General features: G+C 35.0%; 3 protein-coding genes across 7 annotated transcripts; 1 reads left to right on the top strand and 2 right to left on the bottom strand.

Annotated features, from left to right (window-relative positions):
• The first annotated feature begins 132 nt into the window (after positions 1-132).
• Positions 133-21,101, top strand: LOC126753939 (uncharacterized). Of its 5 annotated transcripts, none has more exons than XM_050465722.1 (4): positions 133-576; positions 20,108-20,335; positions 20,417-20,609; positions 20,678-21,101. In XM_050465722.1, exons 2-4 carry the CDS (start codon positions 20,201-20,203, stop codon positions 20,962-20,964), a joined length of 615 nt encoding a protein of 204 aa, XP_050321679.1. In that variant the 5' UTR covers positions 133-576; positions 20,108-20,200; the 3' UTR covers positions 20,965-21,101. The 5 variants fall into 5 exon arrangements, with proteins under 5 accessions (XP_050321679.1, XP_050321678.1, XP_050321677.1 ...); XM_050465721.1 differs by lacking the exon at positions 133-576 and adding an exon at positions 3,744-3,877; XM_050465720.1 differs by lacking the exon at positions 133-576 and adding an exon at positions 3,907-4,125.
• Positions 15,985-17,292, bottom strand: LOC126753941 (uncharacterized). Its single transcript, XM_050465723.1, has 3 exons — positions 16,879-17,292; positions 16,618-16,810; positions 15,985-16,425 (listed from the first exon to the last, which is right to left on the bottom strand). Exons 1-3 carry the CDS (start codon positions 17,056-17,058, stop codon positions 16,127-16,129), a joined length of 672 nt encoding a protein of 223 aa, XP_050321680.1. The 5' UTR covers positions 17,059-17,292; the 3' UTR covers positions 15,985-16,126.
• Positions 21,102-22,480: 1,379 nt separating the features above from the next.
• Positions 22,481-25,992, bottom strand: LOC126753936 (protein ref(2)P). Its single transcript, XM_050465715.1, has 4 exons — positions 25,331-25,992; positions 24,138-25,078; positions 23,216-24,065; positions 22,481-23,157 (listed from the first exon to the last, which is right to left on the bottom strand). Exons 1-4 carry the CDS (start codon positions 25,500-25,502, stop codon positions 23,006-23,008), a joined length of 2,115 nt encoding a protein of 704 aa, XP_050321672.1. The 5' UTR covers positions 25,503-25,992; the 3' UTR covers positions 22,481-23,005.
• Between the last annotated feature and the right edge of the window lie 897 nt (positions 25,993-26,889).

Here is a 26,889-nt window from a genome sequence, read left to right on the forward strand (position 1 = left end):
TTTAAATTTGTATACGTGCTTTCGTGTAGTAAGTGTGTTTAACGATCGTTTATTTTGATAATTTATTTACTTGTATTTTTATTACTTATTATTTTTGTTTTATTATGGTGTGTAGTGTTCTCTCCTTTATTGTGCTTATCAAATAAAAATTTCGAAATAGTTGACGCTTAAAGCTATTCGAATCCGGACGCTTTCACGAAGTGACGAAGTGTCATATTGATAAGATGTGAATACTTAAATACGCTTAATTTCTAAGCATTGATCTAAGCGGCGGAAAAAAATACACACACAATCACGCTGCGAAGGTTGAACGTTTAAATAGCTGTAACTAAAATAGGCCTGATCCACTAACAACTTATAACGCCCCTCATATCATTTTAAATAATGGCTTACTAGTGGGTTCTTTGTCTCTAAAATTATTACTAAAACGAAATAAGAACGTCTATGTGGCATTCCTGTTGGCGTTATCGACATTTATCGAAAATAATTTGGAATTCCCCATTTTAAACATCATAGAAACAGTCTTTGGCGTTGTAATAATTGAAAGCGATATAGAAAGGAGCGCGATCATTTGAGGTAAATATGAAAATTTCTAACATGAAGCAGTTGGAAACTTAAGTGTTAGATTTGAAAAAAACTCTGTGTAGGTTTAAAGAAAGGGAATAAAACCATTGAATTTCGACTTTTTTAAGGGGTATTCATTTGCACCCCCCTGTCACGACGGAGACGGTTGGCATAAAGTAAATAAAATTTGTAAATTTGTATTTCTATATCTATAATGGTGTTTAACATTTATGTATGTATGCACACATATTTAAGGCACGGAAGGACTTTAAATTCAATAAATAAAACTCTTCGCTATTTTAAAAATTGCCAAAGAGGTAACCCTAAAAACATTTCTCGCGTTATTAAACGCTTTAAGGGAGATGTGCGTATTAACAAGAAGAAAGTAAAAAGAAGGGGCCACATGATCGTGAGAAGGCGAAGAAAGATCCAATCATTTCGGACAGGAAATTGGCGAGGAAGACTGGATCCTCAGAATCTTTCGTACACAGAACGAAGAAAGAAGCTAGGCTGAAGACGTTCAAGGTACAGAAATTTTCGGATAGAAACGCCGTCAAGAACGAAACCGCAAAACAACGAGCTAAGAAGCTGACGACAGATTTTGTTAAGAAGTTCGAATTCTGCATAATGGATGACGACACCTACGTTTTAACGGACTTTTCTCAGATACCTGGACAGGAATTTTATATAGCCAATCCTCAAGGAAATGTTGCTAAAAAAGTCAAAGCCAAAAAGGTGACATATTTTCCACAGAAATTTTTTGTGTCGTAGGCAATTTTCAGTTGTGGCAAAAGAAGCAGCTCATTCCTTACATCGGGGACAATGAACAGCGAAATATGTGTGAAGGAATATTTTCAAAAGGTATTGCTCTCATTTCTAAGCCAACATGAAGTTTCCACGTTTTGGTATTGGTATTGCCTTATTATACTTAAATTAACAAAATGGTTCAAATATTTTCTGCAAAACAACAAATAACAACTTCCGATACAAAGGCGCAATTGAGCGTTACCATACTTTCTTAATTTTAATTTAAAATTTCGATACCTTTTCTTCAAGAATACGAATTTAATAACAAAACGACGATAACAACGACTACAACTTGGAAACGACAACGGTAATAGGGCAGATTATTATCATAAATCATCCACAAATAACATAGTCGCCCTTAAAGTGATATCATTTCCAGCGTTACTGGCCTTATCAAGAATTTGAATACAAAGTGCGCACGTTCATTCATATCTATTAGAAGAGGTGGCAATGTAAAACTCTCAGTCGTCAAATTGGCGTATTAACTGCTAACAAAACTGGAATATTTTGGTAAAATCGTTAAGTGAAAATTATTCATATTCGGAGAACTAAATTAAGTAATTTGTTGAACCTATCGATAAGCTAATTGCAAATTTTGCGACTGATTTTGATGTTTGCAGCGATATTTTTTTATTTTAAAAACAAGTACGTTTTTATTTAAAGAAATTTCGTGCATATTGTGATATGATATTGTCCTTTATCATAAACTATAGTTCTAGTTCTACGTCACATCTGTCAAATGCGAACCAAAAAGTTGGCGGAACGTAGTCGTTACATTTTAATTCTTGATTTTATCGGAATAGTAAAATTGTATCTTTTTCTTTCAAAAATGATGCTCAATATAGAGAAATTAACTCATCTGAACTATTTTTACATTGCCTTAAAATATGATTAAAATTTCTAACGATATAATTTGCAAATTTTTCCGAGTAAGTAGGATAAAACTGAAGCGAGGTTTAAATAAGAACCAAGTCTGTACCGGAGGATAACCTTCACTTTTTATTATCTTATTAAATTCTGCAACTAGAATATTGTCCTAAATTTTCATATTGATCCCAGTAATGGTTTCGGAGATTCAACTTTCAGAACTTGTACACTCGAGGCTAGCTAGGCTAAGTGCGCCGTCTTTAAACGCATTTTTCTCGAAACTGTGTTTTTGAAGTCGGTTGCAAGGGTATCTCGAGAACTACTCAACCCATATTACTGAAATTTTACACAGGTCTTTGAGATACAATTCTTAAAGACTTGGACGAAGGTTTTTTTTTCGATTACAACTATTTGAAGAAATATTTTAAATCACAAAAATTATGGTTTGTGTGACATAAATAAGTTAGTTTACCATAAATTTTGTGAAAGGAAACATTTTTTGTAAATGATAAAAAAAAGTGTTTACATAAGCCCATAATTTGACTATTTAACTTTATTCCATAGAACGCGTAGTCGAGATATACATAACGTTTTTGACCCTTAAAATTAAACCACAAAAGAGGAGAGTCCGTTTTCCGACTTCAGATCACCCGAATTCCCTTCATTTCCGTAATTTTATCTTTTCTTTAGAAAGGTTTCATGCCACTATGATTACTTTGGTTTCAAAATGATCGATGCTGGTCCATAGAGTATATTTTCAAAAACATATTATATAAAATGTTTAACCTTTAAAATTCAACCACACAGAGGAGAGTTCTTTTTCCAAATTTTCCTGAAAATTACTACTCCTTTTGTTTTTTTAATTTTATCTGCTCCTAAGAAGGTTTCTTGCTGCTATGTCTTTTTTGGTTTCAGAAATTATCGATACTGGTCCATAGTTTAAATTATAAAAAAAAAAATAAATAAAAAATATGTATATTTTTTTTATAAATTTGTTACATAGTGTTTACACATGCACACATTACATTATACGCAGATATTCTATTCCAAGGAAATTGTAAGCTTTTTGCGTTCGGCTAAGCAGCATACAAAAGATGTGACGTGTTTAATTGTTATTGCTTTACAAATGATTACAACGAAACGAATGCAATTTTGCAAAAGGTAAATAGAAATGTGGACACATCTCAGAGTCGCATAAGTACATATAGACTATATGTACATACATATGTACAATCGCACCCATGAGAAATGAAAAATTGTTATTGTAGATGAGTTCTAAGAATTGGGCAGCTTTCGAGGCGTCATATGCTAATCTTGAGCTACATACAAATACAATGGAGGTACATACATATACTCATAGTAAATAAATTTGCATATTTGTTTATCCGAATACACAGTTCGTTATCTAAAAGATCGCTTTAAGCTTGATGCTTCATTTAATACAAAATTATACATTCAATTTCATTATATAGTTGCTTAGTTTTTTAAATCTCACATTATTTAGCGCGATCTCACTTTTTTCCAACAACCGGCGCGTGTATACCGTTTTCCGACATTTCGAATATTTGAAAATTTTCTTTAATTTTACTTTAAAAGTGTTTGTGAAATTGAAGGAAATATCTTCAAAGTGAAGTGAAAGGTAAAATATTGCGAGAAACTTTACTAGATCGATCGGCTTTAAGTTCACAATACGGGATTTCCTAAAATATTTGATTTTTTTAACCTGGAAGTATTTTTTTTTCATTTTGGGATCGCGATTTATTCCAATTTAATTATTTATTCTATTGGTAGTCGAAAAAGTCTTTTCGCATTTTGTCAATAGATGTCGTTGCAGTCGTATATCCAGTGCTACCAATCACATTGTGCATATCGTATAGTGTTGAAAAGGTGAGATTTTAAGCTTCATTTAACCAAAAAAATTAAATTCGGGGAAGTTGAAAAAAAGTTACAGCTGTTCAAAAATGAGTGAAAATAATGAAGAAATTCGTATATTTTGAAATTTTTGTATAAAAAGGGGAAGAATTCCACGCAAGCCACCAATGAAATTTGTGAAGTTTACGGAGACGATGCTGAAGCAGTTCGTGTAGCACAACAATGTTAACGCTTCCGTTCTGGAAATTTCAAAATTTCGATTTACACTGATGGAATAATGTCTCTAGCGGAAAAATGGCAAAAAGTTTTCGACCAAAATGGTACATATTTGTTTTCTATTTATTACTATAAATATAAAAAAAAGTTGAAGTTTGATTAGAAATACGAACAGACTTTTTCGACTTTTTTGAAAATCCCACTGCATACTAACTTCTGAATATGTAGTGGATGTTGGTGATTATTGTCGCTAAATAACAGTAATTAGATTACTGTTTTTTATCATATATGTACATATGTATGTATGCCTCATATCACAATTATAATTTTATAACGAATTTACACTGGATACACACGCACACACGGATACATTTATACGTATATTACTGAATTGTAGCACAATTCCATGGAATACTTATGTACAATATATCATAACTATTATTGTGCATATCTCATACAAGTGATATTTTCCACAGAATTTTTGATAAGCGCGACGAAAGGTTGAGGATTTCCCACAATTACACGCAATAAAGAGCTCGCTTGCCGCGGCTTTTTAACACAACTAATGCCAATAAAATTATTATTCTTGTTGAATTATTGTTCGAAAGCAGAGCAATTTGCATTTGCAAGCCACAATAAAAATAAAAAAGTTGAATAATATTTAAATTATGTAAATATTGCTCATCCACCCACCGCGACTGTTGCAAGTGCACTGATAAGCTTCGCGAGTCACCAGAGCTCAGCCGCCGATCTCTCTCGGCAAAAGCCAAACGATTCACTTTGTTCTTAACCTTATTAATTAAAACCCAAACAAGTTTTTGCAAAATAGTAATAAGAATAAAGCACAGACTGACATGCGTACAAATAAACGTAGAATGTAAACAAACAAGTAATCAGGTTTTTTTTTAAAATTACACAGAATTTAGCTGAGTGGGGATTTACCCACATGTGGCGGTGGGTCTTTGCATTAGGTGTGTTGCGACTGTCATAAAAACGTTACGAAAAGTAGGAGACAATAATGTAAAATAAAACACATTCAAATAATTCACACCACTATCGCAGATCCGACACAGAACACTTTGAATCCATCAAGCACCAAACCTTGAATAAATGTCTACAAAAAGCACATCGGTCATGAGTAGCTTCATCGAAACCAGAAAATGGATGATCCTACTATTTGTGTCTAAATGTGACATGTGTAATCTCAGTGAGGAGTACTGGTCTCTCTCGTGTTTAAGGACCATTATACTAAAGGGTAAACCTCTATTTTAACCCAAACAGTTATACAATTCTCTCTATATGAGAACCTCCAAATACTAAACGACAAGTTAGTTACTCATGTAGTAAATATCACATTTTGGACATACCTTTAGGTAACTGGAACATTTTTATTTGTTAGTTCGCACTTTTATTTTCAGCTATAAATATTTGATGGCGATATTGGAGCGTTTCAACCGCAAAGATTATTGCAATTACTTAACCTTTAAAGTTCAACTGCATTTTCCCATTTTCCATTTAAGAAAAAAAATTAACTTCGGCTGCGCCGGGGCCAAAATACCCTCTACAGCTGCGTTTCTTGCGGCATCTATGTACATAAAAAGTATTACCATAGTCAGAAGTTGAAGCACGTTTTTTAATCAAACCAAAGAAGATCCATACATACTTATGTAGTATTTAATTAAATCTATAAACCGGCCAATGACTAACGTTCAAAGGAAAGCATTTTGCTAGCTCTTTCTATCCCTGTTGTTTGACATAAACCATATTCAAGACGAATTGAGATTACATAGTAAAAAAAACATATTTTATGAGGAAATCGGTCGGTTTGAATGGCAGCTACATGCTGTAGGGATACGATCTGAACAATTTGTTCGGAGATTTAGCGTTGCCTTCGACATTGACTCAAGTTACGTGAAGATATTTCGTCATATGCGAATGTTTTCCATACAAAGACTAGATTTCGTCGCTTCCGACCTATGAACAGCTTCTTGGGGAGAAAAGGACATGTTTCAGGTCAATGTCTCAAAAATATCTCGCGTATATACAGTGAGACGGAGATGGATATATAAAACCAGCTCGTCATGCTGATCACTTACATAAATATTTTATTGGGTCTAGGTTTCTTTCTGGGTATTGCAAACTTTTTTCAAACTCAAATGCGCCGTTCAGGGTATAATAAATTTATTATAATACTAGGGCTACAACTAAAGGCATTTTCAGATCCAATATCTGTGGTTTCTATTTGACATGTGAACTTAATATTGCTTTCTGGTTTTAGCCGCCGAATATTTTTAATATACTACATATGTATATTTAACGTATGTATGTATGTTAGGAGTGCAATTGCTTGCCCAAGCAGAAAATAATCGAAATAGACATAGAAATATACATCCAAACTGTTTATTTGTATGTATGCGCAAGTATTACTAGGAATCGTTCGATTTAATAAAATTCCGGGAAAAAAAGTGGGTCAAAATAGTTTTATAACGCTCGCTATTGATGGCAACGGCATTCCCTGCCTCATTTCGAAAGAAATAAGGCTCGAAGATGCCGCCATATCATAATCGGCATGAAACTGTGAAGTGTTTGGGGATGCAGTTGTGTCTGCTGAACTGTACGAAGATCTGACTCACCCCAATATCGACAATTTTGTTTGTTTACGAACGGTATTGTTTTGGCCAGAAATGGGTCTCCTCTGAGAAGACGATATTTTGATGAAAATCGTTTAGCGCCCAATCGGCGCTTCAAATGATCTGTCGGCTTTAGCCAACACAATCTTATACTGACGGAGAGCCAAGTACAACCGAAAAAACCGTTGTACCAAAATGAAACGTGACATTATGAAAGGGCAAACTTCACTGGCATAATTTGATACAAACCCTTAAAGCAAAATTGCCGCCACGAACTGTCCTATTAGTAGACGCTGTATATAAACTGTTCGTTTGCATATATGTAGGTATGTATGTATGTGCCTACTACAGTTTCATGTTAGTTAGTTTTCATTCGTTTAATATTTTTTAAGAATGTTTAGTGAATTAGGTTGAATCTTGTTGGAGAAGGTAAAATGCGGATAAGGAACCACTTTGAGTAAGAAAATAGTCAGATTAAGTGATAATCCTATTCTCCGCTTACAAAAATCGTGCGTGTGTTTAACTAAACCACGTTTCGGAAATAACAATTAAGTACGTTTTTCAGTAATTAATCATGTGTGGTTGTAATAAATATAAGCAATTACAAACTGAAAAAGTGTTAATCTCAAAAACCGGTTTTCATGCACGTGCAGGTGTAATAATAAACAAAGTCATAATATAAATATTTACTATAAAACGGGGGGATTGTCATTGAACTTTTTAGCTCTGAACTAATTTTTTGATAGTGTGAGTAGTTCTCCTGTACTTTTCGACTTCACATACATATTTGTATGTATGCATACGTACGAATGTATGTAGGTAAATAAAAGTGAATTATTTGGCTTAGAATATGAGGGTATTGACTTATAATGTTAATGTAAAGATAGAAGCTTTTCCCTACGTTCTAAATCTGTGACCATTGATTCCATGTATAATTTGTAAGCCGTAAGGCTCAGCAAATATTTCGTCTAATCACAGTCAGGAAATCATTGTCTATAATTGAGATTATTTAAAAAATGTATATTTTATCTGTAGTATTTGTGTCTACTGTGAGCTGCTACTTTGAGGTGAGCTTTAGCTTTTTCCCGCCTGAAACTAACTTTATCAAGGCTTTTAGAAACGGAAGACGCTATCTTAAGGAAATTAATTCAAATTTTTAAGGAAGCGTTTGGCTAGTTCTTTGAAAAGTTTGGCACAAGAAGGAGGCTTTAATTGCTTAATTCCCAAGTTTTATGCAGATTCCTACATTTTCATGGTCAGCTATACCATTCTCATTATAAAGGTCAGGTTTATACATGCGTCTGTCTTAATTATTTTATGTCCAACAATAAACCGATAAATGTCACCGACTGATTGGTATTTGGTTATCAGAATTAAAAATATGAGTACCATTAAGATTCCGTCTGTAACAAGTGAGTAATCATCAATACAAAAGTTTTGAAAATTGGCGGACGTCTTTGATGCACGTTTTTTGATAAGCTATAAGTATCGGTATTGTGGTTTTCCTGTGATAATCGCAATCGCATTTAAAGCGTGTTCCAAAATTCACGTAAGAATGGAGTTAAATACAGGGTGTCCCAAAATTATCGAAAGATTTAAATTTGCCCTTTGACAACTTTAAAACAAATCGATTGCTGACAGTTTGGGCTTAGTAAAAATAAAGCGTTGCACCATAGAACAACGTGTGTTCGTTATTGAACAATATTTCAAAAATAATGAAAGCTTAGCCGCAGTTCGAAAATTTCTTACGAAATATGATCGGATAATGTTTTAACTTTGTTAACTGTAAAGAGATTAATTGAAATGGCTGCAAATTTCAATCTTGTGTTAATGGGACACCCTGTATAAAAACAAATTTCAAGGTGCATGAGGGATGGAATTCTTTTAACATATACAACGGGTGATCCAAGTAGAGATACTTTTTGCAATAGCCTTTTTCGAAAGATCACGTGTGAGTCGTGTCAAGCTGTCATACTTACTTACTTTTGTTCGGTATTGTTTGGCATTTCATCATGGAGAGACTTTCTCCTGAACAACGTTTACAAATCATTCAACTTTTTAACGTTCTGTAAATAATGTGTTTCGCGCACTTCGCTCAACTTATGGTCAACATAATCGGCCTACTGAGCGTATTATTCTCTACATCATCACCCATCTGGTTACCCAGCGTTCATTATTGGATAATATTCGACCGAATATACCCCGTCCAGCACGCATTGGAGAAAATATAGCAGCCGAAGCTGTAGTGTACACGAAGACCGTGGAGAGTCGGCACCGTTCGCAGCACCTCGAATGTATGGAACGACTTGGCCCATTTTACGTTGAGACCTTAAATTGATAGCGTACACAATACAACTTGTGCAAGAACTGAAGCCACCAGACCTTTCCAAGTGACGTCGCTTCGTTCCATAGGCTCTTGAAAACTTCCAAGGCGTTTTCAAGCCAAATTTTGTTCAGCGATGGGTCCCATTTCTGGCTCAATGGATATAGAAACATGCGAGTTGCCACAATTGGAATGAAGAGCAACCTGAAAAGATTTAAGAGCTGCCATTTTATCCAAAAAAAAACAACGTCATGATATCTGACTATGTGATGGCTGAAATTAAAGCTCGTGATCTCGGTGACATTTGGCTTCAATCAGACGGCACCGCTTTTTTCACATCGCATTAATCAATGGATTTTTGAATCGTGTGATATCACACCGTTAGACTTTTTCATGTAAGGATATGTAATTCGGGTTTCACGAAATGCTCGAATGAGTCATCGAAAATTAGACGCAAAGGATAGACCAGCTAAGACGTAGCTGTGGCTAACATTTGAAACAGATAATTTTCAAAATAAATGTCAAAGAATGTTCTTTCGAATGATAATAAACGTTCCCCATTAAATTTGAATGAGTCATCGAAAATTAGACCAGCTAAGACGTAGCCGCGGCTAACATTTGAAACAGATAATTTTCAAAAATAAATGTCAAAGTTTGTCTTTCGAATGATAATAAACATTCCCCATTAAATTTGAGTTCTCTCTGTTTTTTCTTCAAAAAGGAAGGGAACCACGAAATGGATCACCTCTTACATACTATTAGCAAGACACTCGACCGGTAGATATACCACTTGAGATAAAGGTAATTTAGGCATACCATATACACACATGCGGGTTTTTCTAACTATATTCCGAAACGAATTTGAATTTCTAAACGATTCGCAAAATTTTGGAGACTCGAAAAAAAAAATTATATTACGTTTTCAGTTTATGCAAACGAGCTTAAATTACACTGTTAGATGCAGCTCTAAATACGGCTTTTGGAGTCTCTTGATTTACTTTGCTGCTTTTCAATTTATGCGAGCACAACTTCTAGTATGTATGTAGATCATTCCGTGTGCTTGTTTAAACGAAACTTTGATGCATTTCAAAGCGCTGATCTACAAGTATACTCTTGAGTGAATGCGAAATTAAATGATATATTTTGGATACACATACATATGTATCTACTTGCGTATATGTACAAACCGATTTTACTTTCAAAATATGGTTTTGAGTACAAAGCGAATGCAATTTGACATTGACTGAGTGTTTTGCCTCCAATTTTTTTAATTTTCGCAATAATTAGCAAAATTCGAATGTATTGTACTAACAACTGTATATTCAGATGTATGGAAGTATAAAACTGTATAATTATTGAATTAGCTCACGAAAAAGCAAAGGTTTTGTGGATGATTGGCAAATTCTAAACTTTGTAGATCAATACATACAAGCAAATGTTCATAGAAATAACTAACATAAATTGCATAAATAGCAAACATGATTGGCTTCTGAAATGATTATGAGCTAAAATTACTGAAAATTAAAACAATTTTCTCTTCGCGAAAACATACCCAATAGCACTACCTGAAAGAGTCACTTTTAATCTCTTTTGATCTATTTGACCCGGAATGTTTAAGGGATTACATAAAATTTTCTTTGATTGTCTTATTTAATCCGAAGATATCTCTAAAATATAGGGTAGTCGAAAAAGTCTTTTCGAATTTCTAATTAAACTTCAACTTTTTTTTAATGAATTTTAATATGTACCATTTTGGTCTACCATTTTTTGCCATTTTTCCGCCAGAGACATTATTCCATCAGTGTTAAACTTTTTGTGTTTCCCGGAGAAAAACTGCGACAAGTAATTTCCACAGGCTTCTCTTGACGCCAACTTTACTTCATTAAAGCAGTTCTGCATTGGACGAAACAGATGATAGTCCTATGGTGCAAGGTCAGAAATATATGGTGGATGCATCAAAACTTCCCAGCCAAACTCTCCAATTTTTTGCCAAGTTATGAAAAATGTGTGTGGTCTAGCGTTGTCCTGAAGGAAGGCGAAGCCCTTTCTGTTGATCAGTTTTGGCTGTTTTTTTCGATTGCTTGCTTCAATCTTATCAGTTGTTGACAATAAAATGTAGAATCAATCGTTCGACCAGGCTGGAGCAGCTCATAATGGATGATTCCCTTACAATCCCACCAAACACTCAGCATAACCTTTCGAGGCGTCAATCCTGACTTTACGAACATTTGTTGAGCTTCACCACGCTTAGATCATGATCTTTTTCGCACATTATTGTCATATTTGATCCACTTTTCGTCTCCTGTTACTATTCTCTTCAGAAATGGTTCGATTTCATTTCGTTTCAGCAACGAATCGCAGATGATAATTCGCTCCATTAAATTTTTCACAGACAATTCATATGGTACCCAAACATTCTTTTTGTAGCCAGCCTTTTTTAAATGGTTCAGAACCGTTTGATGATGAATGTTAAGTTCATTAGCGATGCTCATGACTGCTTATGTGACGGTCATGGTAAATCTTTTTCATAATTTCATCGACTTGTTCAACGAAAGATACTATTTTTGCTTCTTTTGTTTTTCGTAGTTTATGGTCTTCATTAAAACTCTTTGTTTTTTTACTTTTGATATTCCTGTAAGATGTTCTACTGTCAACATGGGACTGCCAGAAACGTCGTTGTGATGGCTGAGTTGTGAATATCTTTCTTTGAAAATTGCACAAAATATTTGTACAATAATATTTATCTTTGGATTAATAAAAAGTTTGAATAAAATATTTCATTGAAAATGGGGTGTTTTGATCGACGAAATCCATGTAACCCCTTAATACAATTCTGTTTTATCGCCTTTTAGTGCGAGTCTAGTATTGATACGTTCCACACCCAAAAATTAACCAAAATGTGTCGAGTCGATCCATGGAATCCTCGTCATTAACAGAGACGAGTAGACCACTAGCATGAGTCCAAATTTTGATGGTTTCACGACCTTCACTAAATGTTTTATGTCATTTAAATATGTACATATGTGTGTTCGTGATAAAGTAGACTCTCTGAAATACTGCTGCTACATTTTCAACGTTTCCCTAGTCGTGAAACCATAGGAACACACAAAATTACAAGAACTTGGGACTTGGCACATACTAGACAATAGACATTCATGCGGTAAGGCAAAATCTTGTATGCAAGTTGTCAAAGTTAGATGGAGGAAGGTGAGGCGGAAACATCCAGGCCCTTTCTCCTCCATAATCCTGCCTATGCAAGACATCTCATCAGTTTTACCTTCGGCAAACTAGAAGACATGGACGCGCGGCTGTCCCAGTAAGATACCTGTAAGTGTCCACCTCATAACCTAACCTAACTTACATAGTATGTCGGTCAAACTTCACGTGAACATAAAAAAGATGTGTGCGCAGTTTAAATGGATCAGCCCTAGTCAAATTTGATCAGATAGTCCACTGGCATAATAAATTTTAATTTAATTATTATGAGAAAGTTTTAATGCAAACATAGCATTATTGAAAAGTATTCCGTACCTTTTTCTCACAGGCAATAAATAATTTGATAGCTGAAGTAACAAGCACTAGAGGAAATAAATTATCGTGTAGAACTATCACAAAATGTGCATGTGTAACGTCACCAATTTTGTTTTTCTGTGTTCTTTTATTGCGCATTTTCGCTAATTCATCTAAATAGCTGGGGGTTTACCAATCCAGCGCTCTCACTGGCCGCAACGAAGCTGGATCGTGACGTCATTTCGTATCGTGAAATTCTGCGTACAAGTTTAGCCGATTCTTTGGAAACGTTCAATGTATACAACGTGGTTGTGACGGCCAGTGAGCTTTTCAAATGAGTCAAAAATTTTGTTTTTTCTTATTTTATTGTTGTAAATGAATTTAAAGTGAATATTTGTGGCTTGAAAGGAGCGCTAAGCCAGTTCAGTCGTGTTACAAACTCAATAAGAGTGAGTCGTCGATACGCGAAAACGTTTAATCTAACATAAAATTATATTTGAAGTGGTTTTGTTGGTGTGATAATAGAAAACTGTAATATATAAAATATAATTTAGTTTATATTCGCGGAAAATAAAATAAAAAACTACCAAAAAGTATTATATTTACTAGAGGTTCAGTGCTGGTCAGTGGTAAGTAGAAAAGTTGACCTTGGTTTCGTTTGAGCTAGGAATACATATTTATGTATGTGTGTGACAAGAGTGATCGTGCTGTAAGCAAATGAGAATTTGGCGCGTTAAGTGAATGCAAGTTATACGAACCAAATATGAAAGTAATTAACAGTCAGCTGTTGTTATTGCGGGCATTAAGCATTTCCGATCGACAATCATTGAAAACGGTGATTGATCGCAAACTGTGTTTGTGCCTGCACTTAATTATGTATATCCGTACAAAGAGTCTCAGCTATTAATGAGAATATAGTAAATTAGAAAGGATCCAAGCAAAACTATTACCTTGGTTAGAAGAGAAAGATTTTAGTGTTCAATGCTTGCTTAGTGGATATATTTTTTAAGTGATCGACACAAGTGGGAACGACGACTTCCATTTAGGCCACATTGCGGTTACATTCGATTTGGTTCAAAGTTTATATGGAGGTTCCTTATGTGAAAAAAAACAATTTCTCATGTGTCTTGTTTGGCGGCAAGTAAAAAAATTAAATTAAAAACAAATTGAAATTAAAAAACCAAAAAAATATAATTAAAAAAAATTCAGTAAATAAAAAAATTGGCTTATAATTAAGCATTAAAAAATTATAATCAAAAAATTAAAAGAAAAATTTACAAAATTAAGGAAAAAAGTTTATAAAAAAAATTGTAGAAAATTTAATATAAATTTTCTATAAACAAATTAAAAATATTTTTTAAGTAAAAAATTAAAAATAAAATAAAGAAGTTAAAAAATTAAAGAAAAAATAATAAAATATGAAAACAAAATTTCACGAACATTTACAAAAATACTCTTCTTTGTAAAGATTTTATAAATTAAAAAAATGTACAAAATTTAATACAAATTTCAATTCAATAAATAAATTAAAAAAAAATTAATTAAAAAAAATAAAAAGTGTAAATATTAAAAAATGAAATTTAAATTATAATTAAGAATTAAAAAAAATTCAAAATTGATGAAAAATATTTATAAAATATCAAATTAAAAAAAGAATACAAAGCTTAATACAAATTTTTAATAAATAAATATTTTTTTTTAATTAAAAAAAAACAAAAATGAATAAAAAAAAGTTTAAAAAATTAAAAACAAAATAATACAAAATTAAACGTAAATTTACAAAATTGGCGAAAAAGGTTTATAAAATAAAAAATTAAGAAAATTTAATACATATAAATAAATTAGATTTTTTATAATTACAAAAAAAACTAAAAAATAAATAAAGAAGTTTAAAAATTAAAAAAAAATAATAATAAAAATTACAAAAAAGTGTTTACAAAATTTATCCAACATCTCCATTATATAAAATGAAAAAAGAACCTAAATGAGTTTAAAAAGATATCAACCCCTATGAATCGTTGTTTTGTAAAAAAAATTTAGAAAAAAGAAATATGTAAATACACATACATACATATGTACATATGTATGTAGTACATATGTATGTAAACAATTCTTTCGTTCAAATTGTTGTTTCGACTTTAATTTACTTCCCACAAAAATATGTGGGACCTTGTTTTTAATGGCCTTAAGAACCTTTACGTAAATTTTGAAAAAAAAAATCGCAGGGTGACCTAATCGAAACTATATGGGGGATTACAATTATCCATCTTCGAAAAATTCTTCTTCTTTACTGGCGTAGACACCGCTTACGCAATTATAGCCGAGTTATAAACAGCGCGCCAGTCATTCCTTCTTTTCACAGCGTGGCGCTAATTGGAGATTCCAGGCGAAGCTAAGTTTTCTCCACCGGGTCTTTCCAACGGAGTGGAGATCTTCCTTTCCTCTGCTTGCCCCGGCGGGTACTGCGTCGAAAACTTTCAGAGCTGGAGTCTTTTTATCCAATCGGACCACATGACCTATCCAGCGCAGCCGCTGTCTCTTAATTCGCTGAACTACATATGTCAATGCCGTCGTATATCTCATATACATAGCTCATCGTTCCATCGAATGCAATATTCACCGTGGCCAACGCTCAAAGGTTCATAAATCTTGAAAATCAGATGTCATCTGCCTCTGCGCCATATAGCAGGACGGGAATGATGACTGACTTATAGAGTTTTGTTTTAGTTTGCCCAGAGAGAACTTTACTTCTCAATTGCTTACTTAATCCGAAGTAGCACCTGTTGGCAAGAATTATTCTCCATTGGATTTCGAGGCTGACGTTGTTGTTGGTGTTGATGCTGGTTCATAGGCGAAATTATTTACAACTTCGAAGTTATGACTGTCAACTGGGTCGTGGGTGCCTAGTCGCGAGTGCGACGCCTGTTTGTTTGATGACAGAAGATATTTCGTCTTGCCTTCGTTCACCGCCAGACCCCTTTGCTTTGCTTCCTTATCTAGTCTGGAGAAAGCAAAACTAACGACGCGGGTGTTGAGGCCAATGATATCAATATCATCTGGTCGGTTGTTTATTTTTTATTTGCCACACTGATAAGGTTGATCTTCGAAAGCCCTGGCTATTAATTTAGTTTAGTAAAAAGCCTAGACTTTTATCAAATACTATTAATAAAACAGTTTTATTACCTAAACAACAAATACACTTAAACTGCTAAGCAATAAGAATTAACAACAACAGTAAAAAATTAAATAATACAAGAATAAATAGAATAAAATGCATAATACTTATTAAATCTTTTAGCACTTGGAGCTGCTCAATTGAGAATCTACGTGCTGATTATTATTCGAAAAAACTTGTAATCTTCTTATAAAGTGCCTTAAGCGGCCCGATCGAAGTGAGCACTAACGACACAAGGGTCACCACTTGCAATACTCTTATGAAGGACCATAGTATGCTGGAATGGAAGAACTCGTAGCCGTAGAATTGCGCAAGTAGTGCCGTTAGAAACGTGCCAAAGCCAACTAAATTGTGAAAGCCCTTATTAAATAACGGACTTAGTATGCGTCGTAGATTGTTCGAAAAGAGAGCACTCAAGCCTGATAGCATGCTGACGAGGCAGAGTATAAATGCAGCAAAACCTATTGGAAGACAAAAATTGGGAAAATTGATAGCTGATGTTTAATATGCATATATACAAGTATATTGGTAGTCGAAAAATTCTTTTCGTATTTCGAATCAAAATTCAACTTGTGACTGGAGATATACGACTGCAACATTCATTGACAAAATATGAAAGGACTTTTTCGACTACAATTTTACTATTAGCTTACCTAAACGATTATGAACTTGATCCATCTTGAATTTCACTATGACAATCATAACAAGACAGCCGGCCACGCCACAGCCACCGCCGAGTGTCAGCAGCACCCAATGTATGGTAGTTTTAGCTTTGCGTTTAAAACCATTCGTCAGCGGATTGATGCTATAATGACACATAATACCCTCGGCCATTAGTAGGGAAAACTGCAGATATTAAAAAAAATCACTTGAGGTTTTCAGAGATTTACTTTTTATGTTTAAAATTCGTTTACCCCGATGGTCACTAAAAAAGCATGCAATTGCATGGTATCCATGTCCTGGTAAATACATATCCAAAACATATATATCGTCACGAATCCAATGCAAGCTTGGTTAACCACCCAAATAAGGATTTCTACTCTTTCCAAAATTCTCGCCCACAGTGGACTTTCTTGAGAATCTTTTGCACCCATTTTCCACTAAGAAATTACTAAATTACTTTGGTTTGCTAAAACTCAACGTCTTCGTGCACTTAAAAATTATTTCAGCTGAAAATTCAATTGCTTTGCAAGGACTCTAGTACCGCGACTCCGTATAGTGACTGATGCGACAGAAAGCAAATTAACTTCTCACCTTCAATGCAAAAATTATGGCTTTTAAATAATATATTATAGTGTTGTCTGCCCACGTACGTGATTAATTGTAGTCTTAGATTAAATAACGTTAGATATTAAATAGCATATAAATATTTATATATTTGTATATGCATTTATATATATATATGTATATATATATATATATATATATATATTAATTATTGCTGTTGCCATTGGTAAGTAGCTCTACTTATCAAGGATTTCTAAGATAAAATTTTACACAATGTATGCCTTCGAATGTTTGCAGTGTCCACAGACAAATGTACATATGCAAGTAGGTATATACTTGTACATATAAATGCACGTACTAATTAAATAAATGTTAATAATTTTGTGAACGTTATCGAGAAGTTCGTGAAAATCGCATTAAACTATTAAATAAATTACCAAATGAATCCCCAATTAATGTGTCGAAAGAGCGGTCATATTCATGTTTGAACACACGTAAATGATACGAGTCTGCATTCTTCCGATTTTTTATAATTAATTTGTAAATATTTCTCACGTTTAAAAACGTTTAAAGATAACAAAGTTATTATGATTTATATGACAAAAGAAAGCTTTAGATTTGTGGAGTTGGAAAACGAAATGAGAAAGCAATTTTGCGGTAGGCCAAGTGCAAAAAATATTTCTGAACAAAGCAGGTGTACAATTGCTATAGAGAGCTAGAATGTGGGATCTTTGTTTTTGCACTTTTTGAGCGAAGCGATGTGATCCCTATTTGGAAACATTGATTCTAGGGCCTTTAACCTGCGTCTGCAGAATGCTGTGCAGTCAATTAGTAAATGTTCTGGTGGTTCAGGCTCTCTGTCACACAACCGGCAATTTATGCAAGAAGCTAGGCCCATGTTAGGTAAGTGCTTCTTCAGCTTGCAGTCAATGTAAAATGCGACCAGTAGTCTGAGTTTATCCCTAGACATGTTGATTGCATATTTAAACCTGCTGAGATTATAACCCCCCATTAGCAATTTGACATGCCGCATGCCCTCTAGTTGTTGGCAATACCTCTCTTTGCCTACTCGTCCTTCCTTGCGAAATTGTTTCTCTATGGTATGGGGACCCATCCCAGTGAAGGGTTCAGGTCCTACCTACAACAGTGATTGATTGACCTACAACATTGTCATATAACTGTTTTCTATAGGACATGTAGTTTCGCCGGAAATCGAGAAAACCCGTTTTTAACCATTAAAATGCAATCAAGCATCTCCTTTCCATCATCCTTTTAACGTTGGTTTTCATTCCATTCTAATTTTTATTGTAATCCTATCACCTAAAACTAAGCGTGTTAGATATAGTGTTATATACATATACATATGTATGTATAAATGATCAGGATGACCAGAAAAGTTTAAATCCGGTTGACTGTCTGTCTGTAAGTCCGTGCAAGCTGTAACTTGAGTAAAAATTTAAATATCTTGATGAAACTTGGTATGCGTGTTCCTTAGTACAAAACAAAGTACGTAGATGGGCGTAAACGGACCACTGCCATGCCCACAAAGTGCCATTAACCGAAAACCTATAAATTGCCTTAACTAAGCATTAAATTAAGATACAGAACTGCGCACAGGGGCTCGCAGTAACAAGAGGCGCCTGTGGGATAAAAATTTTAAAAAGTGGGCGTGGCACCGTCCTCTAATAAGTTTAATATGCATATCTCTCAAACCACTAAAGCTACAGCAACCAAATTTACGCAGTTCAAATATTATAAGAATTCCATCGACCGAACACGTATACGTACCGAACACGTGAATGCCAGTATCGACAGTTGTCTTTGACCGAAAATATCGGTCAATGTGTGAGATATATAATTGAAATTCCGGGATAATACTTCTCTGACAATGATACATCTGCATGTATCATATGGGTTGAATCGAGCTAATACTTCCCTGAGCCCCCATATACCTAATGTAAAGACTTTCGAACTTCCGTGTGACTTTATACTTGATATATCGTCCAATATTTGAGACATCTCAATGAAAAATACAGAACAAGTTTTACTCATAACAGTGTATTTTTGTGCCTTTAATAAGGTAGGTCAAATTAGGGGAAAACATGTCTTATTCCCCGTATAACTAATATCAGTATTTTCGAACATCCGGTTAACTTTACTCCACCTGAGATTGTATGTGAGATAACTTGATGACACCCAAGTATGTGGCACGATAATAGTTAATGGTTAGATAAATCGGGTCGATACTACCCCAACTCCCATATACTACATACAATGATTTTCGTTTTTCTAACAAACCTTGTGCCTAATACGTCGATCCTCTGGTTCACGATTTACACATTACGGCATTTGACTGGCTTTGGTCCTGACAAGTTGCAAGAGTATAAAACGTTCCGTTTCACCCGAACTTAGCTCTTCCTTACTCGTTTTTGTTTTGAAAAATTATCTACTATCTACTGTATATTTGTGAATATCAAGAGTTTGAACTTGAAAAGAAGAATGGTTGACTTTGATTGTATCCGAGGCGCATCTGGTGCAAAAGGGGCTGGGCAATGAAAATCACACCAAGCCCAGAGATAAGTTGAACCAAAGCAGAAATCAGACGATACAACAACACCAACAACATAAGTTGAACAATCTATTAAAATGACGTAGCGTTAGTAAATTTTGACCATGGTTGAGAGGAATTTTGACGGAAGTTACGATAACAGTATGGTTATCTAAATAGTACGAGACTTTATATTTGAAATGAATCAACTTTCAGCTGCTTTATTCTATTGTTTTTTCCTAGTATATACATATAGTATGTATATGATCTACATATCTTATCATGTGCTGACTATCTAATTGACACTCGTACCACGTAGTTGATATGTAATAACATGAGAATTAACAGTTAACTTTTTTTCATTTCAGCGTCAGTGTCGTTTCAACAGTTGCGAAATCGAAACATTCCGTTTACTAAGCTTTTCGAACAGAAAACATAGTTTTATTACTAGCAAAACCACAATGGTCATCAGCAGCTATACGTGGAATCTCGCCAATCAATGTTTCATTTTGGCTATAACCGTTTGCATGTCGGTGAAATGTGCGCAAATGAAGTTCCAAAAGACTGCCACACACGCATTTCTCTGCACGCTTGGGGTAAGTACACATAACACACTCGAAAAACCCCCGATTTGGTTGACCTTCATGGAACTAGCGATAACTCTTTTGCATTTATAGTTTGTTTTTCTCTCGGCCGAGGGCATGATGGTGCGTTGCAACAATAATTGGCTAACACGCTCGCTGCATCCAGATACAAAGACAACGCTGCACTTTTGGTTGCAATTGATTGGTGGTATTTTAGGCGTGGCGGGTACGCTGCAAAAATCACTGCCAAAGGAACACCATTTTCGCTCGTGGCATGGAAAGCTGGGTAAGTAAACAAGAACACATAAATATATACTTTGTTTCATTGAACATATTTTTTATTTTTTCCTTTAGGTTTGGCTGCTTGTGTGTTCTTTGTGATCAACTGTCTCTCCGGCTCTTTGGGTTTGTACTCCTGGGGTTATCGACAGTATGTGTCGCCTGCAGTTAACAATTTCATTCACAACTTTCTCGGTTTGCTAACATTTGTCACTGCGATGCTGGCTCAATACACCGGCTATAATACGGGCTTCTTTCGCCGCAATTTAAAGGAGCATGAAAAATTCTATAAATACTTGACAGCGGCCGTTTTGGTGTTGACCACATGGGGACCATTGATGATATTTCTGCGGAAGCTCTAATAGTTTAGAAATTAAGTAGTTAAACATTAAGCAATAAGTTTTCTTTTTAAGGAAATGTGATTATTGTACAAAGTTCGAATTTAGAAGCGTGTTTGTGACTTAAAAAATTAAACAGCAAATGATTTCATATTATTTTATTTTGTCGAAATTTTATTTTACTAGATACCGTTATTAAGAACTGGAATAGCAGATTGGTAAATACATCTACTTCCTGCATCCACTTTTTCATATTTTATACTCGAATATAGTGGTTACTAAGCAACAGTTACCAAAATTTGTATCATGCATGGCAATCGGCTACTGATGTTGTTGTTGTTGTTTTAGCGGGTACCGATCTAAACGGGGGTGGATCTCCGAAATAACACCCCGGATAATATCCGGGTCAATTCCGTTACGCAGAACCGGCTGTATGTAAACCGACTACTGATCATACATACCATGTGCGGCCAGGTCCTTCTCCGCTGATCTTTTCAACGGAGTGGAGGTCTTCCTCTCCCTTTGCTTCCACAGACGGGTACTGAATCGAAAACCTTCAAAGCTGGAGTGTTCTCTTTCATCCGAACATCATCACCGAGCAGCTGCGTTGTCTCTTAATTCGCTTACCTATGTCAATAACGCCGTATATCTCGTACAGCTCAACGTTCCAGTGGACTGCGGTACTAGCCGTTGCCAATACGCAAAGGACCATAAATATTCCGCAAAACTTTTCCCTCGAACTCTCCTATGGCCGACTCATCAGATGAAGTTGTTGTTGTTGTTTTTTTAGCGGGTACCTAGTCCCCGTTAGGATGGCAAGAATTAACCAAAGGGAGAAGGATGTCAGATGAGTGGGGCATGCAAAGAGGTGGCCAGTCACTTTCGTTTCTCGAGACAACTCGAGCTCTTCGTCTGCAATGCGTGATGGTTTGACTCCGAGTACGCCATTCACTGGAAGAGTGTCCATGAAGGTGTTGATGGCTCCACTATGAATGGCGGTCAGTACTTGGTGGAAATTAGTTGCGTTCGAAGTCTGATCGGCATTTTGCCTGATATCGTCGACGTAGTTGAAGAATGACCTCTTGATGCTCCTGGGAGGCGGTTTCGCTGCAAGCACGTAACTGCAAGTATGATTTCTGCGAAAGAATCCCAGCAGGAACTGCCTGAAGAGGAATTCATTATGCTCCTCAATATGCAGGTGTTCGATAGGAGATATTAAGAGCCATCCTGTCGTAGTTCGGCGTGCAGTAAGTCATTGAGGGAGTTGTAGAGTTTGGTCTTTGTTCGTCGGGAGAGGACTTTACTTTTCAATTGCCTACATGTTGAGATCGGATCACTATAGCTGCTAAATAAACTGACCCATTAAAATTAAGATAAACATTTTTGTATACCCTTTTATGCTATAAGAAATGTAAATGTGAAGGGTAAACATTGCTGAATTAAACCGCTTCAATTTTCTGATCATCACAGCGTAAATATACTTTTAAACCAAAATAGATTTCATAACTGTAAATCGTTCAAAATTAAAACTGCTTTCATATACATTTTTATAGTTTTTATTTTGGATATAATTACATTCCTCTATGGATAAGGTTTATCGAATTCGTATATATGTATGTAGTTATATATTATATAATAATTGAGAAAACCATTTCAAAGCCATTCATAAATTCATGTAATGAAATAAATTGTGATACTAAATATGTGTGTGTAAATAATATGAAATATATATTGGTTCATAAGATAAATTAAATAAAAATATATATGTACTTGTATGTATGTATATTCAAATACGGATTTCATTGGTCGAAGCACAAAAAAAAAGAACCAATTATATAGAATGGTAAAAGATGGATACAGAGAATGATTTTAGGATGTAGACTCATGGTAATGAATACACTTTTGACAGTGTTAGTATAGTAGTGCAGATTTATCGTTTCAGTAAAGAAACGAATGCATACGTGGTTACAGTGAAGGTAATATGATTTTGAAATAAGCATTACAGAGAGAAAAATGTTCCTTAAATACTAAATGAGCGGCAGACTTTGCGCTATATACAGATATTTTAATTGTTGCCTTGGCTCTGTGCCGGTGACATCAAATCCAATGCTGCCGAAATATTGCCATTGACCGACTCAAGCAATTGTGTTAACCATCCGCCTTCATTGCTAAAGCCCATAGCTATCATAGCATGAATAGCCTTATTGATACTGGGATCTGTATAGAATAGCAGAATTGAGATTAAACCATTCACTTTTTTACATTTCAAGCTTACCTTTGTGATAAACGAGTACAGCTAGATTTTGTGGTTTTGGTGTAGCACCAGTGTTAATGGATGTTGTGGGTGTGTTATTGTTGGTCATAACGTCAGACTTAGCCTTCAAGACATCAGCAATTTTAATTTTCCGTTCAATATGGGCTCGCTCCTTTTCCTTTTCAACATGATCTTTCAAATCCATGCTGAGTTGTTCAAAACTTACATCGGAATTGCTCTTTGGCGACAAGTTTTCGACAATTGGTGTTGATGCTGGAGTAGCTGGCGTTGTACCAACGGCGCCGGGTAATTCGATTTTTTCAATAGTTTCTGTCGAGCTAGCAGCAGAAATATTGAGTAAATTTGTTGTGGACTCGGCAGCCTGTTTGTCAATCATTTGCCAGTCATTTTCCTCACTTACTGAACGTTTACGTTCCACTGTTGTCGTATCAGGATTGATTGGTTTCTCGGTTTCACCGGTATTTTTGGACTTTTCGTTATTTAATTTTTCTGCTTCGGTAGTCTGCTTACCAATTGCGCTCGATTTAGTGCTTGTGGAACTTGCAGCCGAGCGCATTGAACTTGCTGCTGAAGCAGAAGAGCTTTTGCGTGCTTGGTACCCAGTACCAGCATAAGCAGAAGCATAACTGTTGTCCTCAGCGCCTTCCACTGGTTCAAGCATTTTTGCGAACATATTACTGAAATTATTAAACATTTCTACTCCTGCTTTCATGAATTTCGGATCAATGAATTGTGCGAAATCTTCTAAAGTTGGTGTAACTGGCACCGACTTGTTGTCATTTGATTTATTGTTAGTGTTAGTGTTGCTTGATGAAAATTGTGAAGTAGGAGTTGATGTTCCTGTACTAGCCTGCATATTTTACGAAATATAAGTTATGTATATATGTATGTTCAATATTCCAATATTTTTACAAAACCTTACCATACTAGGGGTGGCCTTTCCCCCAGCTGCACCTACACCTTCATTATTAGACTTAACTCCTGCCTCTGCGTTAAGCAAATCATTCAAAACTTTTGCAGCAGCTTGCTCATTAACGGTTGCTGCTATTTCAGCAGCCTGTTGGTTTACTTGGGCTGCTACTTCGGTAGCTATTTTAGTAGCTGCTTCAGCCGTCTTTGCTGCTGCCTCACAGGCAGCTTTAGCCGCTTCGGCTGCAGCATCTACTTCTTTTGGTTTTGTAGACACATTTTCCTTTGGTGGTGAAGGCGCTGACGGCGTATTGGGATCGCTTTCATCCATTTGCCTATATGTGGCACCACCCTCGGCAAGGTCCGACATCATTTCATACATGTGGGACAAAAAGCCGTTTCGCATTTGACGACGATGATGCTTGCGTTCATGATGGTGATGATGTTTTCCAAGCTTAGGCTCTGCGTCATCATTAGCGCAATTGTCGTTTGCTGCAGCTGTTCCTGCTGCTCCCATATCAAAAAATGGGCAACCGCCAGCATTTGAACTTTTGCGTTCACGTTTTGCTCGGCGGCCGCTAGCGCGTCCACATGGAGAAGTTATCCAAGCGTCAATTACACTGGGTGAGTTTTCTTTTGGCATGCGTACCATCATGTGCTCTGGGTGTTTGTGTTTGGCCTCACAACGTTGGCATAAATCGAAATTCGGACACTGAATACACTTGTAACGAAAACCAACAATTGGTGACAAGCCACAAGAATCACATTCTACACGTTCGTGTATGACAAAAACACTTGGATCATCATCATCCTGGGCCGGCTTTTCCGCATATTTGAACGATTCCTTCCACAGCTCTAATGATGTGATGTACATGTGTAATCTATCCGACCGTTTATAAAGGAACAAATCATAATCGACTTGGTTGCAAATGTCGATTTCATCACCATCCTCATCTAATTAAAGTAAATTAAACAATAAATTATATCTTCTTTTTTTGGTATTTTCGTTTTATTAGAGAAATCTAGAAGCGATTTCCACTCGCATATATAAAAACAGAATGAAAACTGAAAAACAACAAATTAGTCATAGGCCTTTGTTACGAAATTGTGATAAGAAAACGAAACACATATATAAGCCTTAATACTACAGAGTATTGGTAAAGCAGTTTTCAAACTTGTTTTCAATTTTAGCTACTTTATACTCACCAAACCAGGTAGTTTTAAATGCAAACTTGGATAGCTTGCGTTCATCGAAGAGTTGTTTTGAAATGGTCTCCTTTAGGATATTGTAATTGTTCGATGGCATCTGGATGTATATATTGAGTTTAGCATTTCCATCATCATAGGTGACTTTCATTAACTTGGTGAAACGTTCCATTTTTATAACTTTTTAAGTGAACTCAGATTTTTTTAAATTAAATAATCGATTTATCGCACAATATTATCCTTGATCTTTAGTTGCACAAACGTTTGTTAATGTTTGTATTTACATACAATATATAAATATGAATGTTGTTACTGCAAGAAACACTTCCTGACGGCTAGAATTACTTTCAAACTATGTCTGTTTCGCACTTTTTCCAAAGTTTATATACTGCGCAGTTGAGTTCTTGCAACTAAATGTTACCTGATTCAGCACTATACCCGCTGGTTTTTCTTGATATGTACACCTTCGCGTATTTTCGTGAATGTTCTTATTTTCAAATTCTGCAACTCACTGAATAATGTTCGAGTTTTTCTCTCTTTCTGGTTCAATATATAAGTAAAATAACCAGCTTCAAATGTGCAACTTCATTTGTTGAGACGAAAAACTTGTGAAATAATATGGGATGACGCTGATATCAAAGGCTGCCAACTGAAAATACACCGATAGATAGAGAAAAAATTGGTACGAATGTTACGAAGCAGCGGATAAAAGCAAAACATGAAAACTGCTGATTCCATTGTGTCGATTGTGAATTTTGATAACAATGGCAGAGTTGTATTTGTCTGAGAAAAGACAAGATTTCAGTTCACAATAATGCAAAACTGATATTAATTTTAACTTAAACAATACACACAATTTTGTAATTTTATTTGTTTACATTTTGATCTGTCCAAATGAACTTTATCGTTATTGCCAACTCCTTGTTTTTGGAATAATCATAGCTATTGTGAATGAGAAAAAGCGAGGAACTGGCAATGCCTCTAGTTCAATATACAAGCTACGACAGCTTATGACAAGTCAACGTAATAGGTGTATTCGCTTGCTCTTGCTGTTGTGAATTGGCGCACCTTCTGCATACATTTTTAAGAAAAAAAACTGTAACAAATCTTTATAATTTAAATAGAAATTATAAAATCTATTTAAAACTTACCTTCCTCAACAATTTAACAACGTAATATGTATGCGTTTATGTAAAATGACAGCAAAACAGATTTGCATTTTTATTTTGCGTGACATTGCACGGAAATATACATGGGTTTTGGTCTGACATATTTTACAGCCATTGCAAATAATTTTCTGCGTATGTTTGTTGTTGTGCCGGTGTATGCAATTCTTGCACCGTGCAAGGGTTTTGCAAGATCAAGAGATAGGGGTATTCTCTTTATGTTTGCTAAGTTTTCCATACAAAATCAGCTAATAGCTTCATTCGCTGGTCAAGTAAAACACGACTATTAATATTGGTACCTAATATGATCAGAAAAATATGTTAATATACCATACATAAAAATCAATCGGGTAATTAATATTGAATTAATAATACAATAAAAAAAGTCAAATT

The sequence above is a fragment of the Bactrocera neohumeralis genome, chromosome 3 (assembly GCF_024586455.1).
Source record: "Bactrocera neohumeralis isolate Rockhampton chromosome 3, APGP_CSIRO_Bneo_wtdbg2-racon-allhic-juicebox.fasta_v2, whole genome shotgun sequence".
NCBI classification, from domain to species: Eukaryota; Metazoa; Arthropoda; class Insecta; order Diptera; family Tephritidae; genus Bactrocera; species Bactrocera neohumeralis.